Raw genomic sequence first — 18,509 nt, forward strand, 5'->3', positions numbered from 1 at the left:
TACAGCAAAACTTCAAAGGCTTGACAAAAGCTGAGAAGTTGACCTGTAAACAACTTGGAGCGTCTCCTGGCTAGGCGCCAGGGCGAGTCTACCAGAATTGAGAAGTCTATCTGGGCAGAGGCATGAACTCCCAAGCCGAGAACTTCTCTCGTGTCATATCAGACTCTCGCTCTATAAGCCAGTTTAAAAGAAGGGAAATCAAAGGCTGTATCCCTAAAAAAACTCCTCCTGGTGCAAAAACCAGTCGCCTAGCCAACGTAACGCTCTCTAGGAGAGCGAGAGAGCACTAGCTTAAAAACAACGGCTTCGAAGTAGCTAGGCCTAGTGTAAGTTCTGACGTTTAGGCAAACGAGGAGCAGCAGTTACAAGATCCGGACGAAGATCCTTAAAAAAAAATCATCATGATTTAATTAAAGTCCATAGGAGGCTAAGCAGCTTAAGGCTCCTCTCCATCTGACAGAGTCCTCACGGGAATATCAGTAGGAGGGAGAACAGCAACTTCCTCATCTACAGGAACCTTGTCCGATAAAAGCTAGGTTACCTCAGTGAGTCTCTCACTGGAGCATTAGTAGCAGACCAGAAGGCAACGTCATGTAACTGCTTGACAGTCTGTGAACTGTCAACAACTGAACTGTCAACCACAACAGGTGCGTGAGGACGTACAGTGTCCACTCGAGACTGCTTTGACTGTCTAGACTGAGCAGTCAAAACAACTCTAGAATGCGGAGGTTGACGCACCGCGTCAAAACAAAACAACTTAGACTGTTGTTGTACCTCGCGAATGTCAACGGAAGGTTCCGTGCGTCGCTGAACATCAACATGCGGCTGGCAGGGTACACTGGAACGCATGGGTGGCGGGACTCTCTCAGCTGGAGTGCGGCAGAAGGTCGCCTCAGTGTCCACAGGACGCACAACCGTGGTTGGTTGTAGGCTAGAGGTTGGTGTCAACCTTCTCCGCACGAAAGTCCTGCATCAATGACGTTAACTGAGACTGCATGGTCTGCAGCAAAGACCACTTAGGGTCTACAAGAGCAGGTGCGGCAACAGACGGTGTGACTGCCTGATGCGGTACCGCTTTGCCTCTCTTAGGAGGTGAGCAGTCGTCGGAAGACTGCAGCGAGTCCGAACTGACCCAGTGGCTACAACTGGGCCGTTGGACTTGCGCGGAAGGGACCGACTTGCGCTTAATAAGCCGCGAGACCTTGGTCCATGGTTTCTTACGAGAAACCTCTTCCGCAGACGAGAAATAAATGGGCTCTCTCGTCTTTGTGTGGGTGGGGCGATCTTGGGTAGATACGCCCGAAACCACGGAGGGAAAAACGTCTGTTCGTTGATCAAGGCCTCTCGAACCCATAAGTCGTTCGACATTACTTCTCCCCTGGGCTTGGGAGCTTGCAAGAGGTCCCGGACTAGGTGAACGACAGGCACGAACAGACAAACCCTCGGACGCAACACTGTAACACTTTGCGCATATCACTTTATCGATTTTCTGTTTTGCACTTATTTCACTGAAATCGAAACTTTTACTGATTTCTACCTGAAACACGCAATTCTACCCTTCATTAAAAGGTAGTAATTGCGAAATCAGTCGTATAATGCAGCTCATTAATACTAGCAAAAAACAGAGAACATATATAAAGATAAAAAATTCAGTGGCTGGGAAAGAGACTAAACACTAGTTCAAATAAACTACGTTTACAATCTCTCACCGCACATAGCCTGGGGACAAGAATAAAACCCTAGAAACGTTTTACCTTCCTCCCCGTACAGAGACTAGGGACGAGAGTAACACGAGAACAACGTTACCCGCTTGAACGGAACGTTTTCTCTCCTCTCTCTCCCTCCGTCTCTATCTCTCTCTCTCTTGATTTCGCACCTAAGAGAAGAGCCCAATTATATATCGTCAAAAAAAACATGTTATTTGACTAAAGGAAAAAACTGAAAGGTTTTCCAAATAAAAAGTTCCTTTAATTTAGAATTTAAAACATTTAAGCTAAGAAAGAATGAACAAAACGTCAGAATCGATTTACTCTTACTGCAAAGTGAAACCGTGATACACTCTCTCTCTATCGTAACGATAGAGCGCATGTTGAACGTCCTGAACGTCAACAACTGCGTAGTCTAAAAAACTAAACGTTAGTTCATCTTTGAAAACAGTACGAAGACTATCAAAGAAATTCTTTCATAAAACATTAAATTTAAAAAGTTTTAAATTCTTTAAAGGCTAAATACGATATAACGGGCTCAACGTTGATTAACTTCGGTTCCAAGTTAGGACCGCCTACTATCAGGAAAGGTCGCATATAAACAAAACATAAAAATTTATTTTTATATGTTTATAATAAATGGAAAGTTAATCGAAGAGGCCTAATAAAGGCGGAGAGATATAAAATATATAGATCTATAACGTGTTAAGCAAAATTACTAAAAACCTAAACACACTTCCGTCTAATGGAAGGGTCGGCCATTTAAAAGTGAAAGAGAGTCCATACTCTCTTTGTCACCATAATTAAATCTATCCAAAACGAGTTCAAGTTTTGAGATGAAGATAAAACACCTGCATAGCGAAAGCTCAAAACTAGAATAGTGTACTTCACCAAATAGTTGTGAAAACAAATCCAGTTAGTAACAGCGAATTAGTAGGTCTTGCCGGTAGCCCGACAGAGAGAAAATTGAGTTCTGTGTTTACTTTGAGTACTGAGTACCTGCACGACAGATGGCGCTGTTGAAGTACACCCCCTACCTGCATTGCGATCGCTGGCGGATTTTTAACGTAGAGTTTTCTGTCGAGCAACAGAGTTGCAGCTTACATAATCACCGGGTAAGTTTAATATTGAAAAATGTATATGCTCTTTCTTCATAGGCTAAATGATATTCATGAGAGATTTTTACAAACCTACTGTCTTTATCTACACAGCTAGATGCATATTAGTTGTGACATCTGTAAAATATAGTACTGAATGCAAATCAGAGTATTTGAAACTACAACAAAATATAGTAACTAGCACATTACATTGTACTATAAATAACATTACCCCAGACATGAGATTCTTTTCACTATCACGCCAAACATTAGGTCGTCTTCTCGGATAAACGCCTTCCACTGCGTATACTGGACGAGTAGGCATGTTGGGAACTTGGGCCTATTTGATCTTCTTTAGAATCTGTTCTTTTAAGATTACAAAAAGAAGGCTCAAGAAGGCTCCTCTACTTTCAGATCACTATATTGCATTTGAAGGCATCTGTAAATGTCAAGTACAATTCATGAGAGTATAGTATACCTAAAAACATTGAAAACGTGTCTAATTTAGAAGAAATTTTTTGAAATTGGCTACATTCTCCTATAGCACTATGAAACATATAAAAATACAATTGATTCTTCCACATACAAAATGACAAATTTGTAGATAATTTGTATCTTTCCCTAAATATTACAAACCTGGTATTATTTATATATGGCTATATCTTACAAAATGATATTTGCCTCAAATACTGTACAGTACATATAAATTTGTCACTTCTAGGAAAGTTTTACCAACAAACTGATCATATATATTCTTCCTATAACAAGATTATTTTCGAAAATTTCTCCTTCAATTGCATTTTCCTTATAATAGAAACAAGAGGTTATCCAATACAGTACTGTATATGGAGAGAGAGAGAGAGAGAGAGAGAGAGAGAGAGAGAGAGAGAGAGAGAGAGAGAGAGAGAGAGAGAGAGAGAGAGAGAGAGAGAGAGAGAGAGAGCTACAAGGGTTTTGGATGTTTTTAGTTCATCCACAGAGACTTCATTTCATATTTGTTTGGTAAGGCAATTTAGTTTAAACAATTAGAGAGTTTGTATGATCTTGTCTAACTTTTTCTTGAACTCTTTTACATTTTTACTGTTTACAACCTCCACTGAAAGTTTATTCCAAGTACAGTATTTGCTATTTTTTATGTAAAGAATTGCCACATTGAGTGGTGTTGAGTAAGAGAGCGCAGCTGCGCAGGGGAGCACTGATGAGTTGAAGAGTGCTGTTGCACTGGCGAGCATTGGCGAGCTGGTAAACGTTGGTCTTTAGACCGGCGAGAATGCGCTGGAGAGCGCCAGTGACCAAGAGATCGTTGAGGCATTGTAAGGCGCTGATAAGCAGGCGAATGCCGAGGCACCAAAGGGCGCTGACGAGCAATGATGCTCTGGACAGCGTTGAAGACAGGAACGGTGAAGGCAGGTCAGCAGGTCGGCGTAAAGGTTGAACTGGAACCGGGATGTGTCCTTTGGAAGGGCGAACAGCCACCGATGGGGATCGCGAACGATCCATAGAAGAGTTCAAGACCGAGGTCCGAGGACTAACTGCAACATCATCAGAAGGTCCAGGAACAGGCGAAGGTCACGGAAGACAACTAAAGCGGAGGCTCCTCTGCGGGAGACGGCTGAAGAGTCCAAGAGGCACCTTTTTACCGATGGTGAAGGGCCACCTCTAAGGCGAAGCGAAGGGGGAGCTCACTGTCGAAGATGTTCTCAAGGGGTCGGGGATCAGCAAGCTGACCATTAGAAGCAAAAGTCTTATGCACAGGAGTCTCTATGAGTGAACTCCCCTAAGGAAGAGAAACACTCGCAGGAGAGATAGAAGAAAGACTAAGTTCTCCCCTTCCCCCCCTCAAGGATGAGCAGGAATGGGGGGGGGAACCAGCAACAGTTGGAGAGTCTGAAGGTGCAGGGGTGTTGGCAGCTGCCACAGAAGACGCCTCAGACACTACCACATCAACGCGCTGCAGAGGATCTAACTCCGAAGTCGGCGATGGCTGTGCACTAGCACCAAGGATGATGAAGCACAGCAAGGAGTCCTTGTACGGAGGACCCGGAAGACCAAAGGATGACCACACCTGTACAAAAGGAGAGAGACATGACCTCACCCAGGGGAGAGGTTGGGCCGCTTCGCTAGGGGAAGCAACACCATCTGTCGAGGACCGGGGTTGGCTGTAAATAAAGGGTCTATGTTACTACTCAACGGTCTCCTGAAAGAGACCAAATGAGCAAGAGTTTCGGAGGAAGGTTGGGAAGTGGAAGAAGAGGTCTTGGGTTTTTCCCCTTTAGAAGAAAGTTTCGAAGGAGAAATATCCCACTTTGACTTCTTCCATAGTTGCCCAAACCTTTCCTACTGGGAGGTAGATCACTCCCAAAACTCACTACACCAGTTACCATTGTTGCACCATTGACCTCTGCAGTGGGGACAAAGGGTGTGGCGATCTGTGTCCACGGCCGACATAAAGGTTCTGCAGGGCCAACCTTCGAGTCAGAGCAAGTATGCATGGTTGCAGAAGTCAACATACACACATACTAATAAAAGAAAAAGCACAAACGAAAGCATCAATGGCAGTCCAAAAATGGGGGTAGGATGAAGAACGTCAACGACCGTACACCATCCAAGCCAAAAGCAAAGTGAGCTAAATCACCGGTGTGGGAGCGGGAGCAAGCTACCTCCTCCCCTAACCCCCGCTAAAAATTTTAATGGCTCGTCCTTTCAGCTTTTCAAGAAGTAATAACCCCTTATAAATAGCGTAGGTTTGTATTCCAGTAACGGAACAAACCCTTTTTCACTAAGATGAGTAGAAGAGAAGTGAAGAATCACACGTAGTGCTTCTTCACCTACTTTTGGGTACATGGGTAGATATTTCACCCTAAACTCTTCTAACTTCAGTACTTCAAAGTCCCTTTTTGTGCTCGAGTCACATTTCAAAATTTGATGGGATCCTCTTGCAGTGATTCCAGAAACAACTCAACATCAGTGTTAAATGGATTTTGCACCATGTCCGAAGAGAATTCTCCATAGTGACATCTGGAAAATAATGCATAAATTCCTCAGCAATGAAATTCAGATGTGATAAAACCTGTTTGTCAAGTCATAATTCTCAAGTTTTCTCTTCTCAGATAAGAGCTTTGTACTTTGCGCAATGATGTTTGTGTTTCTTCCTTGTTATTTCAAATTTAGGTTGTCGATAGCCCCCCCAAAAAAAGTCCATAAGGTATGCTAGTGAAAGCTGAAAGATTTCCTCTGAATGCTTCATACAGTTTGTCTTGTTCTGCTTCTGCTAGAAAATTTCCACTTCATCCTTGAGCTCATAAAGATGATTCAGCATGTTTCCCTTGGAAGCCAGCAGACTTTTGTGTGAAACAGGAGTCTTGTAATCAGTGCCCAGATCTGAACAAAGAGCTGCCAAAAGCCTAGAATTAATTCCTAAAATTCATCACTTTTACTGCCAAATTCAACGAACTGCATAGATTATGTAACAGAGTTTTGCTTACAGTACTTATGACTGTCTGTGGATGACACAATGAGTCCCAGTTACAGCAGGATTTTTTTTTCTTTCACCAGCTTAACAAATCCAGAACTAGATCCAATCATTGCTGGGGCACCCCTAGTACAACCACCGACTACTTTTTCCCATGAAAGACCATACTCTTAGAAAAACTCATTAACCTTTGAAAAAACAGTGATGGCCTTTGCTGTTGTCTCCAGTGCTGCTGAAAAAAGAATATCTTCTTTCACAGTTTCTTTATCCACAAATCCAGAATAAACTAACAGCTGGCAGAGGTGAGCAACATCAGTAATTTCTTCGCACTGTATTGTAAAGAAGAGAGATGCTTTTATTTTGTCCAAAACTTGTTCTTGTATGTCTTCTGAAAGTTCGTCAATGCCACGCTTCACTGTGGTATCTGATAAAGAAATCTTTGATAACTTTCTTTGGCTCTCTTCCCCAAGCACTGTATTTGCAGCACTCAAAAGGCAGGGTTTTACAAGTTTCCCTCACAGAGTGAGGCTTCTTGTTTATGTAACAAGTAGTGACAGATCGTAAGAGGCTTCGATCAGTTTCTACGTTTCTTGATGAAAAAAGCTACTTGAGTCCAACTCCATAAGATTCAGCTCATGCAGTTTGGCTGTGAAGAACTCCTTTGGCTTTTCTTTTAATGCTTTACGGTTTGTGCTCAAATGTCACTCCAGACGGCCAGGTCTCAAGGTGTCATTGCTGAGGATTGCATTACATATGACACACTGAGGGAGATGACTTCCCTTCCCCTCTCTAAAAATGAAGCCATACTTGTTATATTCATGAGACTACTTTCTTTCCTTGGTTCTAGATATTTCTGCAAAGTGAAAATAGCTCCAAATTTACACCATGGAGCAATTAAGTAGTCTTATAACATACCACATTGGTATGCTCCACACTACACATTCATATAACATACCGTATATCATACAACAGGAAATCATAAATCTGTAACATACCACAAATATTCAACACCGCAAATGGTTTATATATTTACAATAATGACAATGAGAACAACAGGGGAAAAGAGGCGAAGATGCAAACAGAGTACAACCACATGCATGAAAATGTTGTTATACAGTACACTTAATTTTTCACACATACTTAATTCACTGCCTATACTTGAATCAATGCACAAGCTTCACCACATACATTCAAATAAGTGTACAAAACTCACCGCATATCATTCACCTCTCATACTTTCGATCACAATGAGTACCTCCCACAATCAACAAGACATTCCATAGTGCATTGTTCTACCCCTGCAAATCATCAAGGTTACGATGTCACTCATATGCATCCCCATCATTCCAATTTACCATATCATATAATACACACAAACACACACACACTTTCAGTTGACCTGAAAACCATCGATACACACAGACAAACATTTCAGATAAGATGTAAGAATGTGCTGAAAACACTGACACAATTATATGCAGCAGAGCAACCATAGTAATATTACATATGAAATCACGAAAAACACTTTATAGTCACATGTGGATTGTATGAGTACTGTAAGTATGAACAGGAAAGCAATTACACAAAAATTTCTTATGAAAAAATTATCACATGGCTCACCAGTTATAGTGAATAAAGTTCAATAACTTAAAAGAAAGGTATGTGATCCAGAATTGAAGAATGAAATAAATCCCTACCATGGACAATGTGAATATGTGCTTGTGTTGACGGGTTGGAGTATTGGGAGTTTGTGACTAGTTCCTCAGTGGCATCAGTGTGGATGGTATCAGTGACATGTCCAAAAGGTGTAAGAGAACTAGCTTAATAGTGACTGCTTACTTGGCATGTATGTAATGGTAGATATTTGTTCTTTGAATAACTTTATTATTCTAATCAAACATGACAAATTCGAAGATAATTTGTATTTTTCCTAACCATACAAACCTTAGCTATTTACAAAGGGTATTACTTTTAGCGTAGCTGAAATGGCGAGCCATTAGAATTTAACGAGGGTGTATTACCCCCGCGCTAGTTAGCGGGGGGGTAGGGGAGTGGTAGCTAGCTACCCCTCCTCCCCCTCACACACAGGTGAATACTCACTTTCACTTAGAGGTAGGACTTGTCTTGGGGGACAGGGCTGGCGGGCAAATATGTGTAAATAGCTAAGGTTTGTATGGTTAGGAAAAATACAAATTATCTTCGAATTTGTCATTTGTTCCGTAACCGAAATACAAACCACGCTATTTACAAAGGGTGACTTATCCCTTAGGAAGGGTGGAAAGTCCCCAGCCATACTGGCTTTGGCTTTACCCGGGGACTCAGAATCCGAGTGAGTCGCACTCGAGAAAAGGAGTCCCTGCACCTCACAAGTTCCTTGCACCGCAAGGAACCATGTGGCCTACGTAAGCTTGTGTGTGAAGGAAGAAGTGTGACCCGTCTTAGGCAGTTGACCTGGAGTTCCAGAAGGAACTCTGGGTTAAGACGTTCCCAATACCACCTCGTCAGGGTATGGGGGACGCGACAGTATTGACTCAATACTCGGAACACAAGGAAGCATGGTTTACCTGCAGAGGTTCGAGGTCAGCTATGCAGAGACCAGGATGCTGCTTCCCCGTAGAGGGGATGATGAAGAAAGAAGTAAGGGCCAGACATACTTCTTTCGTTCATGCAGACTAAAACCTGATAACAATGCCCTCAACCTTCTGCTACCTGTCCAAAAAGGAGCCTGAGGTTAGACCAGCTGTTGTGTAGCCACCACAGAGCGATAGAAAACGTATCGAGACTCCTGTGGGTCACGCCCTGCAGGAAGCGGGCTGCGAAGGTCATCAGACGCTTCCAGACTCCAGCTTGTAGCACCTGCGTCACAGAGTAGTATTACTCGAAGGCGAGGGACGTTGCGATGTATCCAACATCGTGCTGTAGGGCGACGTGACGGGGGAGGGTCTGAAGACAGGTCGAGATGAATGTCCTTGAGTCCGGGCTGAAGAGGTATACTGGTGACTCTCCCCCCATGTCCTCCTTGTGTTCCCAAATCGGCTGCAACTGAGGCCAAACTGCAGCTGTTCCCAGCGCTAACCTCTCGATTCCTGTACTGGCAAGAAAGAGAAGGTCTTGGGACATCAGACACAGAATGGAGACTCAAAATCTTGAATGAATCGGACCGAAGGGTCGGGACCCTCAGATTCTGAGTCTAGCCAACAACTCAGGAGCGAGCCTGAATGTTGCCTTCCCCTCTTCCTTAGAAAGGGGGGGAGTAGTAAGAGACCAAGAAGATTGCTCACACACTGGCCGTGGCCAGAGTGAGCAGAAGACCCAGGGCGGAATACAATCCGAGGCCTGTCGTAAAAGGGTCTTGAGAAGATCTCTTAAAGGACTAAAAGTCCGAGCCATGCTCCAAGTTGGAGGTCTTCCTCCGACTAGGGCAGGGACGATCGTAGCTTCGCATGAGCGAGGATAGATCCAGCGGGCAGGAAAAAGTTATTCCTTTAAGCCTGAAGGTCAGGGAAAGGCTGAGCGACAGGCTTCATTGCCAAGAGCGGAAAGGAGTTTCCTCCCGCCGAAAGGCAATAAGACCGTTATTGCTGGAGAAGAGGCCTCACGGGAAGAAGTATATCTCCCACGGCACCAACCACCTTAGACTCTTCACTTTGCCTGGGAGACCCCTGTGGATGACTATCGCAGATGACGCGACCTCCGTACCGCGACTGTAGCGGGTTGTCTCTTCTAGGGGAGGAAGCGTAGTGTCTCCAGGCATGAAGCCGAAGCGACGCCCCGGTTCGGGAGAGATGTCGCAGTGTGGTTGCTTGAGTAGTCTGCGCCGTGGGAGAAGCTCTCCCGGGAGTTCCGTCAGGGGAAGCAGAGGGTCCAGAAACCGTTCTGCACATAGTCCCAGTGGAGCTCTCCCATTGAAAGGTTGACAGACAACCTGGTTTTGTTGAGACCCATTGTCCGCAGACAAAAAGGAGGGAAGACGCAGGCGTCGAAGTTGTCCCACCATCACCGGAATGCATCTTGCCAGAGTCTCGGGGTCTGAGACTGGGGGGAAAACTAGCGGAAGCTTGAGGTTCCAAGCTGTCGCGATCAGGTCCCCCAGACCAGCACTTGCTGGTTACCCAAGGTCAAAGACCCCTAGGTACACTCTCTCTATGAGGCTCTGCTCGGATAGTCTGAGAGAAACATTCCCCTGCCTGGAATGAGAGAGCCGATGGTGGAATTGAGAGAATCTCAATCATCCCGATATCTCTACTGCAAGATGTGAAGGTGTGAAAATGCGTCCCCTGCTGGTTAGCATGAAGTCGACACGCAACGGGGCGACTTGGCAGGAGCGGTAGGATCTGAAGAGGGGCCAGACTAAGGCCCTTAAGCCTGCCTGAATGATGGAGAGGTATCCTTCAGGTCTTGACCATAGGCCTGGACCGGAACATGCCCCCCCCCCTTTCCTTTGACGAGTCCGAGAACCGCATCAAGAATGTGGGGAAAGGACGAGAATATCCACTACCATCAAGAGGCTCCATAGGTCAACACCCATTGCAGGTTTAATAGTTCCGCTGGTCCCATAGGGCCAGGGAGTCCGGTTAAACATTGCCTGAAGCCACCGGAACTTGGATCGCCCCACATGGAACTTATCCTGAGGCGACCGTTCGGACTATAAACGGGTCAATGAGGAAAGAAGAACTAGGAAACGTTCCAAGGTAGGGCTGAAAACTCTGCTTGACTGAGAACAGGTACTGCGACTCTCCTCAGTCTTGCCACGGTGAACTGAAAGGAAGGCTCGGAGGATGTGGTAACAGAATCTGGCGTCCCCAGGTGGTCACCCATCCAAGTACCGACGTTGCTTAACCTCGCTGGACGGACGAGAAGCGGGGTTTCCAACGTGGTAAGGCGGTTGACTCAATATCATGGCCAGATACTCCAGATGTTGAGGCAGAGGAAGAGAAGGCTCCAAGCAAAATACCATGAGCCCACACTCATGGTCAGCATTCGGAAGCTTTTCCCGGCGCTGAATCAGGTCGAAACCCGAGCCTACCGGAGTTGACCAGCCCTCCAAACAGCAGAGGAGGCGGAAGTCTGCACCTGAGCGGCCAAGAGGAAGGCAGGGAGAGTTCTCTGGGGAAACAAACCTGCTATGCCACGGCGGGATAGCCACACTGCATCATAAGCAGGAATACTTGCAGTTTAGGCTGAATTCGACGAGCACCCTGGAAGATGGATGGAATGGAAACTGAAAGTACCCGTCCTTCCGATCCAGGGTTAAAGGAGTCCTGTCGCCTCGTTACCAGTCTGATCGATTCTGCTGGTCTACGCTGGCCGAAGTTTGTTCGACAAACTTGATCAGGGCTGAGAGGTCGACTATGGACGTCCCCTCTCAGATCCTTCCTTACAAGAAAGGATCGACTGAGGGGGCCGGGGGTGAAGCCGTCGATGATCCTAAGGAAGACCTTCGCCTAAGGTATGGATCATTCTGCCCAACCGGGCAACTCTGCTGATGCTATGGCATAGAGGTTCAGAGACACTGAATTCGCTGACAGAGACGGCAGGCGCGATATCCTTGGCTACTCACAGAGATTGTGCGGGAATGGGCATCGGGAAGCTGTCATTCGGATGAGTAACCTTAAGCATCCTCCCAGCGAAAAAACCTGCAATCCTAGAGTTCGTGAACTCCTTTTAGGACTATGCCCCCCCGGGGGAGTCTCCCGTGCCATCTGTTCCTGACAGGAGGAAACTGCAATTGGACACCTTGTCCCAGTTGTCGTAGCCGATAACTTAGGCCGACGTGGTTGAAAGAAAAGGGAGCTGGAGCCCTGCAGAGTCTGGAAGAAAGCGCCTTGGAGGAGTGAAACCGGAAGTCGATTTACTCCGCACAGCAGATGTTTAAGTCTCTGTCCTTGGGCAAAGACAAAACTCTTCTCAAGGATGGAAGGGTGTCTGAGGTCGTTGACCTCCACAGATGAGACACCCGAAGGAAGCCTTCAGTCAGTGCGTCCAGATGGTACAACATCGAGCTTGTCCGCAAGTAGATACTTAACGACGAAAGGCCAAGGTGCCTGAGCTCGAGAGGAGGAAAGTACCCTTGATCTTCCTGTAGCTTCCTTGAACCAAACCTCGGGCCGTAACCGAGGAGGGAAAGAACCTGGTAAGCTCCCAGAGGAAGAGGTAAGCAGTCACCCCTTGTCCGATGGAGAAATCTTCAACGGAAAGCCCCCCCGCCAAAAATCCTTCCAGGGCGGGAGAAGGAGAGAGTACTCGTGCAGGAGAGGGGACCCTCGAGACCGACCTCTTGGGAACCAACTTCGCCCTGGGGGAAGTCACCACGAAGTCCACTCCTCTCTTTCTCTTCAGCGTAGGAGAGACAGCCGCTGGTTTGTTACCCTGGCCGGTGAGTGCTGGTTTCATAAACCTCATTAACGCCCGTGCCAGCGGATCAAACCATGTCTGCTGCTCCAAGGACACAGAGTCCGAAATCCTCGCTAAGGTGAAAGGGATCGGGCGATCCTTTGGAGAGGACACGACGGTTCCTGCCTGAAAAGAAGGTGGGAAGAATGCTGTACTGACCTGTCTTCGTCCTGCACTACCAACCTGTGCTTGGATGGAGGTGATCCCGAGTGCCGCCTAGGAGCACGCGTCCCTGCTGCTACCACCGGCTGTGGAATTCGCCGCGAACTATGGTCGCGCGAGGGCGAACGGTCGCGCAAAGGCGAATGGTCGCGCGGGCGCACAGGCGAGTGGTCGCGCGGGCGCGCAGGCGAGCGGTCGTGAGGGCGCGCAGGCGAGCGGTCGCGAGGGCGCGCAGGCGAGCGATCGCGCGGGCGCGCAGGCGAGCGATCGCGCGGGCGCGCAGGCGAATGGGCGTGACGGCGAGGGATCGTGCTGCCGCGTAGGTGAAGAAGATCGCTGGCGGTAAGCGATGGCGACCAGCATGTGTAGGTGAATGATCGCGTGATAGGGTGCGATGGTGATCAGCATCCGCAAGAGGGCGATCGTTCAGGGTTGTGCGATGAGGAGCAGCATGCGAAGCGGGCAATCGTTCAGGGTTGTGCGATGGCGAGCAGCATGCGCAGGTGAATGATCGCGTGAAAGGGTGCGATGGTGATCAGCATCCGCAAGAGGGCGATCGTTCAGGGTTGTGCGATGAGGAGCAGCATGCGAAGCGGGCAATCGTTCAGGGTTGTGCGATGGCGAGCAGCATGCGCAGGTGAATGATCGCGTGAAAGGGTGCGATGGTGATCAGCATCCGCAAGAGGGCGATCGTTCAGGGTTGTGCGATGAGGAGCAGCATGCGAAGCGGGCAATCGTTCAGGGTTGTGCGATGGCGAGCAGCATGCGCAGGTGAATGATCGCGTGAAAGGGTGCGATGGTGATCAGCATCCGCAAGAGGGCGATCGTTCAGGGTTGTGCGATGAGGAGCAGCATGCGAAGCGGGCAATCGTTCAGGGTTGTGCGATGGCGAGCAGCATGCGCAGGTGAATGATCGCGTGAAAGGGTGCGATGGTGATCAGCATCCGCAAGAGGGCGATCGTTCAGGGTTGTGCGATGAGGAGCAGCATGCGAAGCGGGCAATCGTTCAGGGTTGTGCGATGGCGATCAGCATCCGCAGTTGAGGGTCGCGCGATGGCGATCAGCATCCGCAGTTGAGGGTCGCGCGATGGCGATCAGCATCCGCAGTTGAGGGTCGCGCGATGGCGATCAGCATCCGCAGTTGAGGGTCGCGCGATGGCGATCAGCATCCGCAGTTGAGGGTCGCGCGATGGCGATCAGCATCCGCAGTTGAGGGTCGCGCGATGGCGATCAGCATCCGCAGTTGAGGGTCGCGCGATGGCGATCAGCATCTGCAGTTGAGGGTCGCGCGATGGCGATCAGCATCCGCAGTTGAGCTAGTAGCTGGCGAACCATGTTCCTTCAGAAGTGTTGGAGAACGTTGGCGTGCCAGCTGTAACACACGTGGGCGATCCGGAGATCGCTGGCGAGCTGATGATCGCTGACGAGCTGACGATCGCTGACGAGCTGATGATCGCTGACGAGCTGATGATCGCTGACGAGCTGATGATCGCTGACGAGCAGAAGGCTACGCGTGGAAGCCCGCGCAAAGAAGAAGAGTCCTTGACCCCGACCTGAACCTAAGTTCTAGATCGCGAGGGCGAACGTGGGCGCACAGGGCACGTAACAGGAACTGCAGGGAAGATCATCTTGAAAGCGCTGACGAACAGGAGAGCGCTGACGAACAGAAGGGCGCGCAGGGAAACCCTGACACGCAAGGGAAGAACCCCCGTGGGGGCAACCCTTTGCCCCGAAGGGATCGTTGTCCGCCGGGAGACTGATGTCCGTCGGAAGACCGCTGTCCGTCGGGAAGACAGTTGTCCGTCGGGAAGACCGTTGCCCGTCGCAAGACGAGATTAGACTGCTGTCCATCTGCACCAAGACGGAAGATCGAGAAAAAGCAGTTGTAGGCTGCAAACGGAGATTCAAAAAGGCGCCTCAAACACCCTTATAGGGAGATGAGAGGCCCTTACGACGAGGCGGACGGAGGGCCTTACGGCGAGGGAGGCCAACAGCAACAGCAACAGAAGAAACCTCCGAAGAGGAGTCTCTATGAGTGTACTCTCTCGCGAACGAAAGAGAAACACTTCGTGGAAGAGACTGGTCAGCCAGTGACCTAAAAGGGGCAATCCTCCGAAGAGGAGATCCTGCAGTTGCCCAGCCCCTTGAGCGAAACTGCAGGTGCGACCGCTCAGCACCAAGAGCATAGTCGCACGAAAAAAAAGGCAAGAGAAGAACCCCCCAAAAGAGGAAAAGCTCAAGCCTGGACAGGAAAAAAAACTTCCCTCGGAAGGAAAGTTATCCGCCCAAGGAGGCAAGCCTCCTGACTGTTCTAAAATGAACTGGAGAGCTGTCCGTCGACACGGGAGTACTACCAGTAGAAGGAGACACGCCCCTGACGACAATACAAGGGGGAGGCAGCAACAGCCGAATCCCCAGGACTCAACCAGACAGCTCACACCGTTGCTATATTACAGAAACGAACTAGATCGGTAACTGTAAAAAATAAAACAAATAATATTAGTACACATTCATTCCCCCGGGAAGGCTCCGAAGAGGAATCCCGAGGAAAAGGAACAAGAATTACACAATAGGCACGTGCCCTCACAACCACTTACACTCGCGGAAGGAGAGCTGTAACCAAAACAGAATTATAACAATTATAATTATGTAACTATGTAATTATGTAATTTAAAAATGAATGAACACTAAAGAAAAAAACGAAAACCCCGAAAGGAATCGTTCTACAAGCTGAAAAATTAACAACTACAATTAGATTCATAAACTAATTGAGACAAAATGTACGGCGTAGCAACCCCACCCACACGGGAAGGAAGCTACAAGGGCGTAGTAAAACATAGTAAAAGGGTGAACGACCTCAAGAGAGAGAGAGAGAGAAAGACCGAAGTCAAACTCGATCGCAACCCATAAAATTAGGCCGTGGTGGCCTAACTGCCGAGGCCTCCACGTAGATATCGTACACTACACACACACATCTGAAAAGGAAACTTACTTATTTCTATACTCAAATATATATACAAACATGAAAACATGTTTACATATATATTGAGTAAAGAAAAGTAAGCGATTAAGTAAAGACAAAACAGACAATGGCTGCCAAGCGAGGACCAAGACAGAGACGTCTGTCACAGTCCGAGCCAAAAGTGAAAGTGAGTATTCACATGTGTGTGAGGGGGAGGAGGGGTAGCTAGCTACCACTCCCCTACCCCCCCGCTAACTAGCGCGGGGGTAATACACCCTCGTTAAATTCTAATGGCTCGCCATTTCAGCTACTCTAAAAGTAATACCCTTTGTAAATAGCGTGGTTTGTATTTCGGTTACGGAACAAAAATATTTTTGAGCAGAAGACTTCATGGTCACCTTCTATCTTCCTCACACTCCCTAGGGGAGCGAGTCCCATAGTTTGGGAACCACTGTTCTAGAGAAAAACCACTCAAGAGGCTCGAGGGGGAAGGTGGAGGGCAGGCCCCTGTGGAGGCAGGAAGGAGAATAAAGTTTCTCCTCCTGAGCAGACTCAGCACACTGAGCAAGCTCCGCTGGCCTGCTCATCCCGGAGGGATCGTGGACTTGGAAGAGAATCTGAGGAGAACCTACCAGCAAACTCCTAGGGAAGCGAGGTGAGGTGAGACGTTGCAGAGGGCGCCTCGGTGAGGAGCACGAGACCTTCTAGAGGGAACGCCAGTCCAGAGGATTGAGGGGAAAGGACGGAGCCATGCCGCTGTGGAGGCATGAGGGAGGAACAAAGTTTCTCATGCCAGCAAGCGTTCTAGAAGAGAGGAGTTGTGGAGGATACTAAAGTGAGAGGTATGAGACCTGTTGGAGGGAACACCACTCTAGAAGCTCGGGGGAGAAAGGCTGCAGCCAACTTCTATGGAGCACACTGTGCCCTATACTGCAGCACCGCCGAGCCAATCCTTAGAGGGGGACCTAAAACCCCCAAGGAAACCAAAAGCTGATGCAAGCGTCAAAGAGAGACTCCCTTGCAGTCATTGGTGCTGCCGTTTTGCATAGGGAAGCAGCTGGGCCTTCCAAACCCAAGGGTTATTCAGGGGTCAAATGATCAAGACTTCATAGTTTGTCCTCTGAAGAAGACAGAACGTGCAGAGTCTGTGGGGAAGGAACAAGGCGCAGAAGAAAGAAGTCAGGAGTTCTTTGCTTTTCAGGAAAAACCCCAAGGAAGAAAATCCTTTTCAGACTTCTTCAATTGCCTCCCGAACTACTCCCTGAAAGAAATTTCCGTTTACAGCCAGTTCTATTTTCGGTTAATGGTGGAGAGAGATGGTACGCCATGTCTGCACTCCAACCAGCCAAAATTAAAAGTAACGTAACACACTAGGTGAGTGTGGGAGCAAAAGAGTTTGTGTGTGTAGGAGCAAATATGGTTTTCAGACATATTTTTCAATTTTTAGAGAGTTTTGATAACTTTTGTTTCAATGGAAACATGCCCTTACTCCAAAAATATCAATTTCCAGTACAAATAGACATTATTATTTAAACACATCAAGCTAGGACCAGGGAGGGGTGTCAATGGCTGCTGATGACTCAGCAGGTAGACCTACAGGGGGTCCCAAACCCCTCATCTACAGCTCCCAAGGATTGTGAGGTTGGAGAAATAAGTAGGGATATTTCCAATTGAGCACGAGTAAACATATACCCTATTTTCAATCCATTTTTGTAGATGTCTTTCAATGTGTTTCAATAAATACAGTGATCAATTAAAGTTGACTGAGCCAAACATAACCACGTTTAATGAATTTTGTTTTTCATCAATTAAAAGTCTTTGTTACAAGACAATCAACAATGAATTTTAAGTTACCATAACCACAGAAAAAAATTAATATCAAAAGAATTCTTTCCCAAAGTCTAATAGACAATTTTCAATTTCTAACTAAACAGTATAAAACATTAACATTTGCATCTACGATCAGTATTAATAGGTGCTCTATATTTTCATATTCAAAGCTTTAGAACACCTCAAATTTAACCTATATTCTATTTCTTGTCAATAAATTTGACAAAATCTGAAGTACAAGACACTCTTCCATTTCATAATCAAGAAAATTTCCATAGACTACAGTAATTTTTCATAACTTATATTCCTTCTTGATACGACTACATACCTTACAGTATGGTGAGTTACGTGATATACATTGTGTATGTCCTACATGACTAATCATAATGTAACCATCACCATTATCATGAATGGCTTTTCAAATTTCAGAATAATATGAGAAGTCACATCTGAAGTAAATTTCTGATATGATACACTTTTCATTTTACTTAGGTTTGGGATTGAATGAAACAAATTTGTCAACTATAGTAATGCATTAGATATATCTTTTCCCATACCATAAACATTGCCAATCAATACCATATAGATCTAAGATGCGAGATGCCATAAAAACCCATAAAACACAAGATAAGGTTTTGAAAAAATATATGCTCCACAAATTTAACATAAGAAATTGAAGTATTGGAGCATTTGTGGATCGACGTACCCATGTTGGCTAGGGTATAGATAGCAGGACGTTCAATCCCAATTTGCTGAACCATAGATATATGGCATAACCTAGAATACCCCCACCTAATGCTACCTATGTTGGCATGTCCTTACCAGGAGGGATAACACCATCAGTTACCTCTAGAGCCTAATAGGATTAATTGGCGGGTGTGTCTGCT

General features: G+C 46.9%; 1 protein-coding gene across 2 annotated transcripts in view; it reads right to left on the reverse strand.

Moving 5' to 3' along the window:
- The window catches only part of LOC137655883 (transmembrane protein 127-like), an 82,279-nt gene that overhangs the window by 61,879 nt on the left and 1,891 nt on the right, over window positions 1-18,509 (reverse strand). For both annotated transcript variants that reach the window (XM_068390104.1, XM_068390103.1), the window contains exon 2: window positions 3,036-3,242. In XM_068390104.1, the coding sequence (XP_068246205.1) occupies window positions 3,036-3,128 (93 nt within the window). In that variant the 5' untranslated portion in view covers window positions 3,129-3,242. The remainder of the gene's footprint in view (window positions 1-3,035; window positions 3,243-18,509) is intronic.

The sequence above is a fragment of the Palaemon carinicauda genome, chromosome 16 (assembly GCF_036898095.1).
Source record: "Palaemon carinicauda isolate YSFRI2023 chromosome 16, ASM3689809v2, whole genome shotgun sequence".
NCBI classification, from domain to species: Eukaryota; Metazoa; Arthropoda; class Malacostraca; order Decapoda; family Palaemonidae; genus Palaemon; species Palaemon carinicauda.